At 33.0% G+C, this 13,164-nt stretch overlaps 1 protein-coding gene across 1 annotated transcript in view; it reads left to right on the forward strand.

Annotated features, from left to right (window-relative positions):
- Syn1 (Syntrophin-like 1) overlaps nt 1-5,130 on the forward strand; it is a 157,145-nt gene extending 152,015 nt beyond the window's left edge. The window contains exons 7-8 of the mRNA XM_089635614.1: nt 2,865-3,005; nt 3,760-5,130. Coding sequence (XP_089491740.1) covers nt 2,865-2,951 — 87 coding nt within the window. The 3' untranslated portion in view covers nt 2,952-3,005; nt 3,760-5,130. The remainder of the gene's footprint in view (nt 1-2,864; nt 3,006-3,759) is intronic.
- Nucleotides 5,131-13,164: the final 8,034 nt, after the last annotated feature.

A 13,164-nucleotide genomic window follows, 5' to 3' on the forward strand; every position in this document is an offset into this window, starting at 1 on the left:
GGCGGATTATCCCCCCTGCCTATTCCTGCGGGGAAACGGCGGTATGGTTAGTCATTTAGTTACCAGTTAGCAATACAACTTCAATAACTTCAATTTTTATTTTTCTTTCCAGTTCGATTTGATAATTTTCATTTTTATGTTCAATTTTTCTCCTTTTTTATGTAATTTTTTTCTAGTATCTCATATACTTTGTAATTAGTGTACTTCGTTGTTAAGTTTTGTGTTTTCATGTTTTCAACAATAGTTTTTGGTGACCATGATAAATAAATATATTTTTTAAACATTTTTTATTTCTATTTGTATGAATGTATACATTATGGGATGTGTAGGATTGAACTAACATCCCCACATTTCGGAATAAAGCATAAAGAATGGAAATCTTTTTAAGATAATAAACCTATCACATCGTGTTGTCTTGTTCCAAATAAAATTACTGAAACTGTTCTTCAGCTATTTTTCTTTGAAGATTATTTCATCAGAATCAACAAGAGAAATATCACGTAGCCTTAATATATTTATCGTATATGTACTTTTATGTATTTTTTGGGAGTTGTGGCGTTCCGCTAACTCCTTTTTCAGTGAACGTATCCTACATATTCTAAGCGTCCATCATTATGACATTTAATGTAAATAATATTTGGATGATTTATGTAGAGCCGTTTTCGCGAGAAATCACCTCACGGGGCGCCGTACAAATATATTATACATTGCATAATAAATATTACTCGCTTACCCTCTAAAATAGACAATATGACCAGATGGACAAAATGAGTGGCATATCTATAAAATTATAATTTCTAGACTTAGAGCTCTGTGAATTTCTCTTGTAATTTTTAATTTATCTTATATAATTTAATTCAAATTTTAAAAAATATACCTCTAAGTCAACACCTTATTCCCTAAAATTTAATAGGCAAATTTCTAAAGCTTAACCGGGACACTTTTCTGCGAAATGTTTTCAATAATTCTTTATAATATTATATTATACTTTATAATAAGTCTTACATTGGTTTAGTTTGTCAGATTTATTAAATATTTGTAGTATCAATGTTATTATCTATTTTGTTATCAATACAAACGTTCGATCTTTTTTGGAGGGCATCCACTTCTTTCCCGCCCTGGTTTAAGTAACAGATGGTTGCTCTTTCAGGGCTCACACAAGGACTCTATTTTTTATAAACAAAACGGTTCTGATAGATTAAGGTAAACAAGTTAGAAATCAAACACCGGAAAATCATAGCAAAAAAGAAAACAAAATAAAAAAATGTAAGAATGCCACTTATCGATACACATCAGGCGCGGTCCGTCCATACGTGCTGTGGATTCTCCACATCCCTTGCATTTTAGAGTAAAAAGATTTGGACTTCTAGCCGTAAACAGCAATACTGCAATTTCATATTTTAATCTTTCTACACCGACCTTAATGTGATTTTTTTTACAAAATTGGCGCTGTAAAAAATCATACAAATATTATTATTATAAGACATCGTGCATATTATCGTCCAGTTTCTGTGTACGCACAACGAACGACACGATACAAAGAGCGCGGGCGAGTCTAAATACACATGCATTCTCAAATACTGTTAAACGCGTAAAACACACTGTGGTGTGGAAGCGATCTGTAAACCGTATCCAAGAATTCTAAAACGTACGTTCTTTCCGCGCATGCGCACTGAGACCCGCAAGCCAATATCTTCGTTAACTTTATACGATATTAATGACAGCATCCAACGTACAAAAACCGTCTTTAATGCTCATATGTAAAATGCACAGAATCGTATACTCTATTACTAATCCATTGGATTGTATGCGCGCGCTGCTTTGAACTTGAATACCGAATTCGAATTCTTATTAAATATTATTATGTGATTTACTTTTTAATCATAAAATCATTAAACAATCTTTATTAATTATGTTTATATTTTAATCTTAATGTTTAATATTTTTAATTTTTATTTGTATCTTTTTAAATATACATATAATTTTTCTTTATTCTTCAGTTTACTATTAATTTTAATATATTTGTTTTTAGTTTTATTTCATGTATGATTCATGAAATAAAACTTATGTTTCTATAAAATAGTATTTTTTAGTTCTTTTAAGTTATTTTTATTATTATTTCATGTATGATTCATACTTGCATACTTATTTTTCTATAAAACAGTATTTTTTAGTTCTTTTATGTTATTTTTATTATTTTTTCATCTATGATTCATACTTGATTACTTATGTTTCTGTAAAATAGTATTTTTTAGTTCTTTTAAGTTATTTTTATTATTATTTCATGTATAACTACCACAAAACGAGCATTAGCCTAGTATGGTAGTTAAAAAAAATGTCAATAATGTAACATGTAAACATTAATTAAATATTAAATTAAAAAAAAAAAAAAAATACAAATGAATACCCAACATAAGATGGATATTTCGCCAACGTGTTCTAAATGATAATAGTGAATTGTGTTGTTGTATAATTGAATCATTAATGCAAAAAAGTTTTGTGTCTCGGACATTTGCGGAAAAAAATCTTATTCTGAATACTGGAAATATTGAGTTATGGAGCTAATGGATTTATGGAGATAATTTTAGATGGTACCTAATTGTATCTCGTTGGGCTAGCGTCTAGATGTGCATATTTGATATCAAGTACGTAGTAAGTACGAGTATAAACATTTGATGTCCAGCATCCCTTCTACAAAAAGTCACCGACCGCCACTGATGCACATTTAATTATTAATTAAATAAGAACAACAAAAGATGATCACCTCAGTTGGTGCAAGACGAGGATCCTTCCACCTCCTTTTCGGTCGATGAAGCACAACGCATAAGTACGTAGTTGTCTAAAATAATCGTGTTTGTTCTCAGGAGCTGGATATGGAGGGTAGTCCGAAGCCCGCCGTGTTCATCCTGCACAACTTCCTGTCTGCGCGCGTGCATGGCCTGCCGCCCTAGTGGCCCGCGGGCGGCGTTTCGCCCCCGACCCCGCCCCCGCCCCCCGAACGCAAGGTAAGCCCCACACTCGTCAAACTCTACACACCTGTCACTTTATCATTCACTAGTTGTTCCGCCAACCTACATCCCTTCAACTGAATTTATTTGCGTGGTGTTCCACTTGCTACAAATTTATTCATTTTGTCTAGGCGCCTCCCGGTGGCGTTTGCTCAAAATGAGACATTTCCTCTGTAACTCATCTCTATCTACTCATATAATTTTCTTCTTCACATCTGTAAAAGTCTTTCATAATATTTTATATAAGACGGACCCATTTTCGTGATCCACCTTCCTCAAAATTTAATTATGACGTTTATTTGCAGCTCGTATTTCACCCTTTATTATTACCTATTCCTATTTCTAAAAAGGTTATCATAATATTTCAATATCAGCTTATAAATTACCATATACCAATAAAATCTCGTCTTTATCCCTTATTTTTTTATACTTCGGATCTTCCTGGAATTTTCCCTACATTTCTAATTTGAATCCCAATTCAGAGAGAAGTTGAATAATAGCCTCGACGATATTATCATAATGTCTCCGTGGATGAAATAGTTATTCATTTATGTATTCTAAGATACAACCTTTCTTCACGTTATTACGTTTAGAATAAGAGGCTTTTTGTATTCCAGTGCCTACAGGAGGTCTACAGATACGTCACTCCGCTCTCGCATCTCTCTCTTGATTGCTTTCATTTGTGTTCTCGGTATTAAGGTATAACTGATGGAATGAGTTCATAACTCAATGTGTATTTTTGTTGTTTTAGTCCCTTGACGAAATGCAGAACGCCACCGGTGAAGAGACCGCTCCGTGAAGAGTTAGGTTGAAGTAATCTCCGTAAATAGTGAAATTCAAAGAAAATGTGATTTACACGATATTAATGATATATTGTAACGAACTCTGGAAAGGAACGCTTCTTATGATGTCAGTAACTAGTAGGTATCTTATCTTTGTGAGTAAATCTCTTAAAAAGTATTAGCAAATGACGTGGCACATTCGGTGTAATCTAACTGTATTTCTCCTCTCTAGTTTTTATAATGCGACAATGTAGCACAAATAAAGAATAGTCTAATTTAAACGAATTGGCGCATCTAATGCGCGTGTACATATAATATATAATGATGTTTTATGTAAATATGGTGAAAACATGATTTATATATTTTTGTCAGCTCTTAAGTCTTGAAGATGCCAACTAGAATATCTCGCATGTTTGAAATGATCGACTACTTTCCCGTAGCTGAAGGATTATCAAACGTTTTCGCTTAAGGCGCGCAATGGCGTCATCAAAACCTCCAAATGCTTCAACATAACTTTTCTTTTGCAAATATTATTCATTCTTGTAGTCGTAAGTCTTTTTTATTTATGCATGTAATGAATCTCATTTTCGATGTTTATCCATTGGAATATTGGACAATAATGAAGAAAATATTTTAATGTTATTTAATAAATAAACAGAAGTTCAATGGATACTGTTTATCAAGTAGCATAAGGCACTGTTTAACATATCCTTTCTTATTACGACTTTCTCAATGTGAATACTCAAATTTATATTTAAAATAAATATGTCCAATAGCGATCAGTAAATAATATTAATGTATTTACAGAATACGAGAAAACTTATCATACATAACAACATCCATAGGTAATATTGTAAAACTGTTTGGGGTTTTAAGTTAAATAGGAAACTTTCTGATTAAAGATATGTAAGATATTTCTGAATTCTGATACTCGAAGACTTGCATTTTGTGTTTAGTTCAATTGAGAAGTCGATATAATATCAGTACCCTTAACAGTAATGTAGTAACGACAAAATAACTTTCGTCATCGAAATTTAATGAACGAACTGAAAATCTTTTACGGCAAAAGCAGCGTAATATTAAGAAAAACTCACTTTATTTTGTAGTCAATCCAATGGATTTTAATAGGATAAAAGTCAATGATGCAACATGTATTCTATTTTACGTTTTGTTTACAGCCAATGTTATTAACATTCCATTTCTGTATAAATATTAATCAAATTATGTTTGTATTACTTTTTATCTATATTAAACTAATAGGTATTTATTTCAATTGTTACGAATTCTGTATATTCTATATTATTTGTCTTCCACAAACGCACTATTCAGTCGCTGCAGAAATTGCTATGATTTAACAAATAATTGTTTCTCACTTAGGTTATGCAATATTTTAGTGATGGGAGTTCAAATGTCATTATGGGAGTTTTTTTAACGTTGTAACCAACTTTTTGAATGAAATAATACACTGTAAATAAAGAGAAAATGATAAAAAAACACGTGTTTTGTATTACATAATATTGATTTGTGATTATACGCCAAAACCCAATCCCTCAATTAAAAGTGGGTGTGTCAAGCCTACGCAAGACAGAAGTGAAACTTCTTTTGTTAAACCGTATGAACCACAATCAATTACGTATTTCACTCGTATTACACTCACGACGCAGTATACTAACCAAGCAGCTGATGCTTGGCGTGGCGCAGTTCGCTGGTGTCTGAGAGAGAGGAAAGAAGAGAAGAGAGAGAACGTTCGTGAGCGGCTCCCCCACCTCAACAAGCGCATATGGTGAGAGAGGGACAGTGAACGGTGAGCGGTGGTGGGGGTACCCGCATTTTCGTGTCGATCCTGACTCGGTTTTACTCCGTCCATCGAAAATCCATTACGCGCCTAAAGAAGTTTCACTTCAAAAACATAATTATTTTTCATCTAGATTTTAACGAGCTTTCCATTTATAATCTTGTTCATAATTATTTGTGAAATATTATAAGAAAACGTCGACCTTTTTCGTCCAGGAATAAAGTAGCAATTCTTAAATTGTCTTCCCCTTTCAGCCGGGATCTTGAAGAATAATTCGTCCAGGAAATAATTAACTCTCTCCCCCACCTCCTTCCCGAATGTAATAACGAGAATAAACCAGAAAAGTGCTTCAAACGAACGAGAAAATGTTGATTAAACTTATCAAGCCTTTGGGTACACAAGTATCAATTCTCTTCTTTATCGAGTTTTATAAGTTCGGGAGTGTTCTATGGAATTCATAAGTCGTTGAGATAAATGTATCGCACTCAGTGAATAGAATATGTAATTCTCTGCTGGCGTATTCGCTAATGAACTTTGCGAATGCTGAACCAATATATTCCCGTATTATTTGATTTCATTTCGGCAGTCTACGGATACGAATAATTCGTGCAAATAATCGGAACACCTGCCATGTCAATTAAAAATTGATGTACCTAGGCGGAAATAATACGGGCTTTTATATATTTTTTAATTATTTTATTATATTTATGCACATTTATAAAAACAGGCATTATGCCCAAAAATTTACATACATGAATGTTTTAATACATAGCGTTAGCAAAAATGTTAATAATAACGAAAATAGTTAGCTAAATATGCAAAAGTAAATGACAAACAAATACAAATATGTCCATAAACAATTTTTTTCCACCTTTACTGATGAGACACTGATTTGGTAGGTAAAATTATGCATATCTTTAAATAAAGGGCTTCATCACAATATCAGCTTGTTATGATTCGGTGGGTACAATATTGCCTGTCTTTAAATAAAGGGCTTTGTTACAATATCAGCTTGATATGATTTGGTAGGTACAATATTGCCTGTCTTTAAATAAAGGGCTTTATTACAATATCAGCTTGATATGATTTGGTAGGTACAATATTGACTGTCTTTAAATAAAGGGCTTCATCACAATATCAGCTTGATATTATTTGGTAGGTACAATATTGCCTGTTTTTAAATAAAGGGTTTCATCACAATATTATCAGCTTGATATGATTTGGTAGGTATAATATTGCCTCTCTTTAAATAAAGGGCTTCATCACAATATCAGCTTGATATGATTTGGTAGGTACAATATTGCCTGTCTTTAAATAAAGGGCTTCATCACAATATCAGCTTGATATGATTTGGTACGTACAATATTGCCTGTCTTTAAATGAAGGGCTTCATCACAATATCAGCGTGATATGATTTGGTAGGTACAATATTGCCTGTCTTTAAATAACGGGCTTCATCACAATATCATCAGCTTGATATGATTTGGTAGGTATAATATTGCCTCTCTTTAAATAAAGGGCTTCATCACAATATCAGCTTGATATGATTTGGTAGGTACAATATTGCCTGTCTTTAAATAAAGGGCTTCATCACAATATCATCAGCTTGATATGATTTGGTAGGTGCAATATTGCCTGTCTTTAAATAAAGTGCTTCATCACAATATCAGGTTGATATTATTTGGTAGGTACAATATTGCCTGCCTTTAAATAAAGTGCTTCATCACAATATCAGGTTGATATTATTTGGTAGGTACAATATTGCCCGTCTTTAAATAAAGAGCTTTATTACAATATCAGCTTGATATGATTTGGTAGGTACAATATTGCCTGTCTTTAAATAAAGGGCTTCATCACAATATCAGCTTGATATGATTTGGTAGGTACAATATTGCCTGTTTTTAAATAAAGGGTTTTATCACAATATTATGAGCTTGATATGATTTGTTAGGTACAATATTGCCTGTTTTTAAATAAAGGGTTTCATCACAATATTATCAGCTTGATATTATTTGGTAGGTACAATATTGCTTCTCTTTAAATAAAGGGCTTCACCACAATATCAGCTTGATATGATTGATGTGGAACTTTTCTAATGCTCAGCGTAAAAATGATGGTAGTTTACCAAATATTATGTATCTGAATAACAATTGTGCGGATAATACCGAAGGCATTGTCAATCTTTTTGCAGATTTATTCAAAAGTGTTTATGATGATAATATTACCGATAATGAAATCCCAAATGATATATCACTTGAAGAATCACTTAACCTAAACCACTGTTTTATTGAAATAAACGCTATAGAAAAGGCTATAAAAGCATTAGATACTAATAAATCCGCTGGACCGGATGGTTTCCCTCCAATATATTTAAAATCTTGTGTTCGCAGTTTGACTTATCCATTATTTTTACTATTTAATAAGTCTTTGTCGTCAGGGTGTTTTCCAAAACAGTGGAAAAAAAGCTATCTTACGCCTATTCATAAAAAGGGAGATAAAAGCGATGTATCGAACTACAGACCAATATGTATATTGTCCGCTATTCCCAAACTATTTGAATCGTTAGTCCTAGATGTAATATGTAAACAAATTAATAATATTATTGTACCCAACCAGCATGGCTTTATCACAGGTAAATCCACCCTAAGTAACTTGATCATATACGAAAATTACATAACTGATTCTCTTGCCTTGAAGCATCAAGTGGATTCAATATATACTGATTTTTCCAAAGCATTTGACAAAGTTAGGCGACATATCCTTGTACAAAAATTAAGTATGTTGGGTATCAAGGGTAATCTGTTAAGTTGGATTGAAAGTTATCTTAGTAAAAGAGAGCTATGTGTCAAAATAAAATCTGTGGAATCTTACATTTTCGAAGCCACAAGTGGGGTCCCTCAGGGGTCTCACCTGGGACCAATTCTTTTTTTGTTATTTATTAATGATATTGTTAGCATATTTAAAGATGTAGAAGTTCTTATTTTCGCAGATGATTTGAAAATATATAAAACAATACGCAGTTTAGACGATTGTTATACTTTGCAACTTAATTTAAATAAACTATATCGTTGGTGCATCATCAACTCTCTGTTTCTTAATATTAAAAAATGTCAGGTCATTCGTTTTTGTAAAATACGAAATCATACAATTTATGAATATTCGCTTAATAATGTAAAATTGACAGCTGTCACTCAAATCAGGGACTTGGGTGTTATATTTGATGAACAGTTAACATTCAATCCGCATATAAATGAAATCACAAATAAAGCCCTAAAAATGCTTGGGTTTATATGTAGAACCGCATGTGACTTCATGTCACTAGAATGTTTGAACACACTGTACACATCTTTAGTAAGAAGTCAAGTAGAGTATAATTCGCCTATTTGGTCCCCGTTTTATAAAGTACATTCCAACAATATTGAAAGGGTACAACACAAATTTTTAAGATTTATTAACTTTAAACTAAATATTCCAATCCAAAATATAAATTATATCCAACTCATGCATCAACTAAATTTGATTACGCTATCAGATAGGCGAATTATCTCCGACCTTGTTCTACTAAATAAAATTATTAATTATAGAATCGACAGCCCTGAAATTCTTGCCACAATAAAATTATTTGTACCTTCCAAAAATACGAGACAAAATTCCACCTTTTTCTGTAACAATTTCAAATCTAATTATCATGCGCACATATCGTTAAATCGAATACAAAATTTTGGTAATAAATTTGGTAATGTTGTTGATATATTTAGAGATTCCGTAGCAGTGCTCAAACGAAATCTACATAAACACTTTGCTGATATGTATGACTTCTCCACTCCATAGTAAAAAACCCATTTTTTAGCTTCTGTTTTTTCACTCTTTTCTTTTATGACTTCTTTTATGACTTTTTAACTTTAATATATATGTTTTAACTTTACAAATTAATATTGTAATTTAAATAACAATTCGAATATGATTTTAAGTCCCTATAAATGCTGATTAATTTCAATCCATTTATTTTTCTAAGTAAGTAAAAAAAGAAAAAAAAAACTGTTCTCCATAATGGTATTCTGTATTATTTGTAAAACATTTATGTACTACAGATATAATAACTATTTTATTTATATATGTACGTAAACTTTTCAATGTCACATAGTTAATGTAATAACACTAATAACAATGTATGTAAAAGCCCAATGGGCGTTTAAATAAATAAATAAATAAATTTGGTAGGTACAATATTGCCTGTCTTTAAATAGAGGGCTTCATCACAATATCAGCTTGATATGATTTGGTAGGTACAATATTGCCTGTCTTTAAATAAAGGGCCTCATCACAATATCAGCTTGATATGATTTGGTAGGTACAATATTGCCTCTCTTTAAATAAAGGGCTTCATCACCATATCAGCTTGATATGATTTTGTAGGTACAATATTGCCTGTCTTTAAATAAAGGGCTTTATCACAATATCAGCTTGATATTATTTCGTACGTACAATATTGCCTGTCTTTAATTAAAGGGCTTCATCACAATATCATCAGCTTGATATGATTTGTTAGGAACAATATTGCTTGCCTTTAAATAAAGGGCTTCATCACAATATCAGCTTGATATTATTTGGTATAAAAAATATTGCCTGTTTTTAAATTAAGGGTTTCATCCCAATATCAGCTTGATGTGATTAATGGTAAAATAATTTTTATAAGTTTTTTAAATTGGTCATTAAAAATGTCTATTTCATTATTTGAGCATTATAATTTCTTAGTGTTCTCGGTGCAGGGGAGAAATATTCTGTATTTGTGTGGCAGGCTTTAATATTGAAAATGTCTTTCATCCTCTTTGTTGATTTTCTTGATGGTATGTTGATGTTAATTTGGGATGAAATGTTAGGTGCATGTTTTTATGTAGAGCCAATAAATCAAAAAGTTTACGTCTGGCTATCAGAAGGAGTAGTTTATAGTGCAAAATTCGGTCATTAAAATATGCATAAAACATAATAGTATGATGTCTGTATTTGTTTTTTTTTAAAGTTAATCTTAATAAATTCAATTGTAACCAGCACAAAGCGGCAATTCTATGTTTGAAATAATAGAATAATTCTAAATTGACAACTGACTGAAATATATTCACAGTTATTGCCCTAAAAAAGAGTTAAAAAAATTCTCTACTAAAATGCTTATTCTACATTCAATGCAAAAAGATGAATTTTTTTCGTTTTCGAGAGCGTTTTCGAAAGAGTTTTCGAAAGCGTTTTAGGAAGCGTTTTCGAGAGCGTTTTCGAAAACAATATTTATTCTTATTTGTGGTTTATTGTTTTGCTATCTATAACTACCAATAATTATATCTCACGGTGCTACTTTTATGGTAGGAATATTATTATTTATTAGTTTCCATTAACTGTACGCTGTTAGAATAATCGTGCGAAGGAACTTTGTGAAACAAATGACTGGTATAACATTGGGTGAATCAGAGAACCAGACATATATTAGACGGTTGCCTAGTACTAAATCGTCAGACTTTACGGTTAGTTTGTTCATCTACCGATTTTGAGGCGAGCAACACGTGTGAAGTAATACCAATTTAATTTACGTATAATTCTGTTGGCAGTTGAACATCAGATAAGTCGTGTTCTCGATTTCGATGCGAATCGAACGCCACGTTTTATCTGTGAGGGAAAGTTGGGCAGGAAGTTTCCAGGACTTCAGGAGTTAATTAGATAGTCAACGGCTGCCTCTGATATTTCGCGCTCCTTGGTGAGCAAAGGTGCACATTTATAGTCCTAAAATGTCACATTTAATTTCCAGGAGAATCCAGTCTGTTTTGTATGTATTTCCTCCCATTGTTGGCATTTTGAAAACAATGCCCAGGTAACCAACTTATTCTGTCACATCTGAAAATATTTATTAGTTCTCTTTGTAAGTATGCTATCAAAATATAATTTGCGTGAAGTATTATTACCATTAAAAAATATTTCAATTTGTGAGACGGGTATGGGTCCGCCACCCGGAAAACGTTTATTGGATAACCATCAGGATAACATCTGCCATAGGTCACCCCATGTGGTTCGCTACGTTTGGTGACTTAGCAGGGTGCTTGGGTTTATGAGGTCAAGTTTTTTAAGTCAGGTCTTGCCAGCGGATACGCCTGCCCACCAGGATGGGGAAAGGCCGGTTAAAGGAGGCCTTTGACCTATCCAGTTGGACTATCTTTACCCCTCGCCTAGTACCTCAGTGGGAGGGATGGATTAATATAACCGTCACGCCTGGACACATTAATCCCCAGATTCCTACCCACCCCTCAAACCTTTTTTCCTTCCTAGAGGTTCCTCCCTTCTTTCGTTCCTCCACACAGCATACCCCACAGATCCCTGGAGAAATTATTTCCCTAAGGCTTTCTGTGTTACTTGTCGAGACAATGTAAAAAAAAGTATATAAAAATCAGCTTAAAATTTGTTAGCCCGCCACGCGCCAGTATCACTGAACAAGGCTGATTGGGGACGAATCAGGGCTCGTGTTCGTGAGATGATAAATCTCCTGTCAGGCTTACCGGCAGCTTAACAGGAATGAATCAAAAGAGAATGTAGGAAAAATTAATGAAATAATTCGGATGAGAAAGATACCTACAGCAAAAAACTATTAATTCTTTTTTAAACAGCCTTTTTATAAATATTCTCCACCTACAAAAGTACACAGCAATATTTGAGTTATTTCAATTGTCAAAACGCAAACAAAACGGAACAAGGCAATTATGAAATAATGGTTTACTACGAGAATGACATTCCCAATTCCCACATAAACAGTAGAGTGCTTAACGAGTTGATTACAATATTATATTTGGCATTGGAGTTCTAAAGTTTTGTTAATTGCGTCGACGCATTTTTCTCACATCAGGCGAAATACAATTATTATTGTTTGGAGTGCTTCAAATTGCTGCGAAGTTCTTCGTTTAATAAGCGCGGAAAAGTTTTCCGTCTTTAGAATAACGAATAATGGACAAGTTAACAAAGTAAATTATTATTTTCCTGGAAAATGTACAAAGAAGAACACGAAGCGAAATATCGAAATACACTGAGACGGCTCCCAAAACTACCAACCTGCTAGGTATAGCTGAAAAACGCGCGGGGAGATAGCTCTGGAAACAATAACTGGAGAATGAAAGAGCCAGTCGTGCGTGAGCAGATAATGCTCCGCGATGCTGCCAATAAGTCAGCGAAATAAAGATATTCTCGTCTCCCGCCCCACTTCACTGTATTGTGATAGTGTCAGGTAGCAAGTAGCTGCTAGCGAGTAGCAGGTGGCTGATACAAGTGGAGGTGCTTCTATATTCCCTCGAAGCGACTGAATTGGTACGATTTAGAATAAGCGCTTAGAATGTAGATATGTCCACTTTTGAGACAAAGGCGTAGGGGAATCGATCCTAAAAATACAACTGTTTATGTATTATGAACAGAAATCAATAGCGTTAACCGAAGCCTCACAGATTTGTTGCTGGAATCCGTAGAATAGGAATTAATATCGTGTTTCAAATGCCATAAGGGGTAGAATAATTTAGTACACGGGCTACAAATTGTTATACGTATTTACCTTTGG

This window comes from Hesperophylax consimilis, chromosome 9 (genome assembly GCF_061612785.1).
Source record: "Hesperophylax consimilis isolate HC1 chromosome 9, BYU_Hcon_1.0, whole genome shotgun sequence".
NCBI lineage: Eukaryota > Metazoa > Arthropoda > Insecta > Trichoptera > Limnephilidae > Hesperophylax > Hesperophylax consimilis.